The sequence below is a fragment of the Pygoscelis adeliae genome, unplaced genomic scaffold, assembly GCF_000699105.1.
Source record: "Pygoscelis adeliae isolate BGI_AS28 unplaced genomic scaffold, ASM69910v1 Scaffold241, whole genome shotgun sequence".
NCBI lineage: Eukaryota > Metazoa > Chordata > Aves > Sphenisciformes > Spheniscidae > Pygoscelis > Pygoscelis adeliae.
In genome coordinates, this window is record NW_008824056.1 from 4201642 (window position 1) to 4206650 (window position 5009).

At 37.0% G+C, this 5009-nt stretch overlaps 1 protein-coding gene across 1 annotated transcript in view; it reads left to right on the forward strand.

The window, feature by feature from the left end:
* The window catches only part of COMMD2 (COMM domain containing 2), a 5625-nt gene extending 1323 nt beyond the window's left edge, over nt 1-4302 (forward strand). Inside the window, exons 2-4 of the mRNA XM_009334008.1 lie at nt 429-511; nt 1849-2022; nt 2534-4302. Coding sequence (XP_009332283.1) covers nt 429-511; nt 1849-2022; nt 2534-2731 — 455 coding nt within the window. The 3' untranslated portion in view covers nt 2732-4302. The remainder of the gene's footprint in view (nt 1-428; nt 512-1848; nt 2023-2533) is intronic.
* Nucleotides 4303-5009: the final 707 nt, after the last annotated feature.

The window sequence follows — 5009 nt, forward strand, 5'->3', positions numbered from 1 at the left end:
GCGGTGTTTGTAGTCAGACGCTGCCGTGCCGGGAACGAGTGTCAGGTTGCGCTCTGTGCCTATGGGGGGTGGCTGCAGGGCCCTTCTTTCCGGAGACAAAAGTCTGCAAGTGGCTCATTTCTGTACCACTCACTGTACGCACGACTTGGTTCTCGTACGTGAGCATGCAGTTTTCTGTATGTCATGCCATAAGAAATCGGTTTGGGTTTTTCTTGGGGGTTTTTGGTTGGTTTGTTTTGAGTGGGGGGATCTAACTTGCTGTTTGATCCTCTTACGTTGCATTATTTGAAGGGTGTGCAACCCTCTACTTTTTTTTTTCTTTTCTACGCATATTTCACAAGTTAGCTTTGGATAAATTTGCTGTTTTGTGTATTGTTGCTGTGGCAGCTTAATAAGGAAGTAAAAGGTACTTTGTGCTTTCTTTAAAGGAAAACTTAACGTCGGTGTTGACACAATTCAGCATGGGGTAGAAGGACTAACGTATCTTCTCACTGAAAGCTCCAAGCTTATGGTAAGGATACCTTTGTGAAATGAATTCAGGGATACACTCCAGAGGTGTCTTCTAAACACTTACAGCCCCGAAAATACTGATGAATGGAGAAAACCTCGTTCAAAATTCTGATGACGTATTCTTTTAATTTAAAAAAAAGTCTCTTATGCTGTTTTCTTATTGAAACACTGTCTGCGTGGATGACCGGAATTTGTATTCAGTGTCTGAAGCTAAAACTTGACAACATTTTAATAGCGTATAGCAAGAACATGCAGTAATTTAGTCTGTATAGAGAAGCGTACTTCAGGATTAAACTCGGTCTAAATAACAAAACTTGAGTGAAGATTTTTGTTGTTGTTGTTCAGCTACTGTACAGGATGTGTGCTGTACTAACCCCCAGTTAAGTATTCCTTATGTTTGTCTGAAATGGTAGGTTTGAGAGCTTTTTCAGCTCCTGACATCAGAAGTTTGGGTGGGTGTAAGCATATGTTAAAAGAATAATAGTTGGATAATTACTGTTTCCATTGGAAAGACTTTTTAGTGTTGATATAGTAGAATATTTGAACAATGAAGTCATGGAGAAGGGATACAGAGACAAGTAATTCCAAATTAAACTCAAGCAGGCATTGTTCTGAAGAGCAGGTGGGGAAGGGATTGAAATATTGCAGAATCTTCTCTTGAAGTAAGGTGACTTGAGTGACAGATAAATTATAGTGTATTATGGTGGAACATAGTTGATCACATAACGTGTTTACGGTATGCATTGTAAAGGTGTGACATTTTTTGTTGAATAAATAACTGTTTCCACAACGATGAACCAGGCTTCTCCTGTTCAGCACAAAGGCATCGACCTGTGGGAATCGGCTTCTTGGGGCCACTCTGAGTTACTGTAACGTGGGCCTTAAAGTTGTACCTGGTGCTCGCTCACACGTGCAGACATGCAGATCATTTCAGAGTATTTATAATTTGAGTATCAATATTGTGTTAACATACTGTTGATAAATTGATGATTGAAATACGTACTTCCTCCTGACAAAGCTCAGATGCTTTTTGGCGTTACGTTTTGTTCTCTGATAGGAAGGCTTAAATGTGATGATGTTGAATGTTTTTCTTTTTTAAAAAACTGATCTAAAACTGTTCCTGAAGCTCATGCAAATCAGCAATAATACATCAACATGTGTAAAACACTTAAAACCTGGTGATTTGTTTTGTCCTAGCTGTAGAATTGTCCTCACACACTTCTGCAGGAGAATAACTGCACCATACTACACATAATGTTTACTTACAGTTTTATTTGTTTCTCAACAAAGAATTATTATTACACAGTTCCGTATTAAGGCCTAAATTGTTATTTCTAGATTTCTGAGATAGACTTCCAAGATTCCATTCATGTTTTGGGATTCTCAGATGAATTGAACAAATTATTGCTCCAGCTGTACCTTGATAACAGGAAAGAGATCAGAAGCATTCTGAGTGAGCTGGCACCAAAGCTTCCCAGCTATCACAGTCTTGAATGGAGACTGGATGTGCAGGTAACTTCTGTTATGTTTTCAGTATTCTGTATTTTACCTTACATTTTTTTAACTTCATAAAAAACTACTAAACAATTTATATTATTTCAAAGTAATTGAGGCGGCAGTTTCTCATGTGTTTAAAACTGACATAATTTTGTTATTGCACCAAAGATAGCTCGTTATGAGATGAACAGGATATGTAATGATGCAAAGTGTTTGTTGCTTTATGAAAATTGAATTCATAGCTCCATTGGTGTGTTAAAAATGTTAGCTTATATAAAATATATTCAGTCTTAATTATCACCTAATTTTCAGAAATATTATGAAAGCATTGATTAAAGTGGATTAGTGTTGCCTAATGATAAAACTAAATCATAGATTGTGTATATCTTTAATGTGGATGAAAAGGATTTTTAAACAGCCCTGCAAGCAGGTCCTGCAAACTTGTTGTGAATTGTAAATATGAAAGTTGATAACCATCTTTTTGTTTGTTTCCCTATTCCCATTTCATCTAAACTCACTCATGCAGCTTGCAAGCAGAAGTTTGAGACAACAGATTAAGCCTGCCGTGACTATAAAGCTACATCTTAATCAGAATGAAGATCAAACTGCCCAAGTGTTGCAAACCGACCCTTCTACCCTCCTCCACCTAATTCAGCAACTGGAACAAGCATTGGGGGAAATGAAAACAAACCATTGCAGGAGAATAGTGCGCAACATGAAATAGTATTGATTCGTAGCCATTGTCTTACTAAGCAGTTTGTGAAACAACTAAAAACAATGTTCACAAATACATTTTGAGGGGAAAAAATAAACATCTGGATCAGATGAAATGCTTTCCTGTGCCAGGATCTTGAGCCAGTAATTATAGGCTGAATGTCTGTAGGTGCTAACTTTACACACCTGCCTGATACGAGATAGGTAATTGGTTTTGCTTTACTTGCAAATGTAGAAATTCAGCATGCTATGCTGAGAATTTCTTTAGCTCTAAATTAGTATAGTACTACTTGAAGATCTTTCCTACATTAAGTAGAGCTGTCACAATATTGTATGAAGCTGCACATTTATTTTTACATTTACCAAGTAGTTTTTTTCCCTGGGTCTTGCTTCTCTTTTGAAATTAAAAAAAAAAACCAAACCTGTACTGGTGGGAATGATACTTTACAGGAATGTTTTTTCCATCTAGACTCATGTATGCGTAAGAGTACCTGTGGGACTGCTGCCCTCTTCCTCCAAAAGATTCAGTCAACTCAGAGGCTGGGTGTTACACTGCTTTTCTACCCTTCTTATATAATGAAAGAAAGCATAATCAAGCTAATGCTTCCATTTTAACAAAGCTAGCTATAACCCCTACTAGGCAGTCTCATGCTTTCTGCGGGTAGCAGTTACCATAGAAAACCCAGTGGCCTAAACATAAGTTAGCATACTGGTTATTTCTAGATGTAAAAGTGATCTGAAAAATTGCAAAAATAAAACCATGGGCTAGGTGGCAGGTTAAGAATAGCGTTAACTTCTGCTAAATCTGATCTTCATGTTGTGATGCAACAATTTTTGTTCCCCCATTTGGATAGTGTGCTCATAAAGGAAGGACTAGCTAAGTATTGCAACATAAATGATGCTTTTCCATTTTTAAGAAAAATGTCTAACAAAGGTTATGTCAAAAGTCACTTTTCAATTGTATTCTAATGCAATATTTTGTAGCTTTTGTGACTAAGGTTAACTAGTTTTACTACTTAATGTTTTACTGTCACTAGTGAGGGTGCATCATAAAGCCCTTAAAGTACATCGGGGAGGACAAATAGACAAGAGAGAACCTTAACATACAGATTCTGGCAATAACTGTATATCTACTGTCTTTCATAGCAAAGCCATAAATTTATGTACTGGGTTCCTACATTCACAAATGCATTATTTTCTTACTGTTTTGAATTTTTTGTACCTTTGAGAGGTCCTATTTCAGATGAAACCTGCATGGCAGAAGTGCTTTAATCAATAACACTTACTACCACTTTAAGAAAGTCAGTTTTCTGGAATATGGAGTTGCTTATTCTCTAATTGCTTTATATAGTGTGGCAATGGTGTGAACAAACTTAATTTCCTCTCCCATATATTAGTCAGCAATGTGTTTCATTTACCATCCATATGTGGTGACTTTTTTCATAGAATTATAGAATCTTCTTCACATACAGTATGTTGTAATTAAATGTCATCAAATGTTACTGCATGGGATTTCTGATTAGTATTTTTTTATGTAACTGGCCTACATTTTCAGGTGAAATACAAGAACAGCCTCTATGTAGGCCAGTGTTTTCTCTTTATTCCATCTCTCCTCACTATAGCCATAGTCTAGAACTCATGGCAGCAAAATAGACATTTTAGATACAAGTCCTAGAAGCTTTTCGTGTCTCATCTCACTACTGCCCTATGAATCTGAACATATTTACCTTTCTGTCTCTTAAACTTTTTTAAAAAAGAAAACTAGCTGCTGTAGAGCTAGTTGGCACCGTGGTAAATGCTGGCAATTTACACGTGTGTCATGCCCTGAAGCATGTGCTAGAAGAGAAGGGGAGGGTTTTCCTCAGTTGTCATGAGTAAAATAGACAGTTCAAAGCAGGTTTCGTGAATACAGAATGTCATTAGAAAGCCTGCATGTTCCCTTTTTTTTGAAGCTTATTACAGTAGTGTAGAAGTAAAAACTGCGACACTGAATGGTCTTGTTTTCTCTAACAAAAAATGACCTGAATTGAGGATGGTCAAGGATAAACTTTGAAGCTAGGTGAAATTTAGAGAAACTCAAACTGGCAGTGATCCACGAACAGACTCAAGAAGAACAGTAAGGAGAAATACCCTTTACACCAAGCACGTTGCTTTTGAATTGTACCTTTCAGTTTCTTCGGAGAGAAGTACTGAGCCTGGAAAAGCAGCTTCTCAGCAGCTAGGGATTTTAGCTTAATTATTAGAAAGGTAGATTTGCCTTTATGTGAGGTTGGAATGGGTCTTTCTAC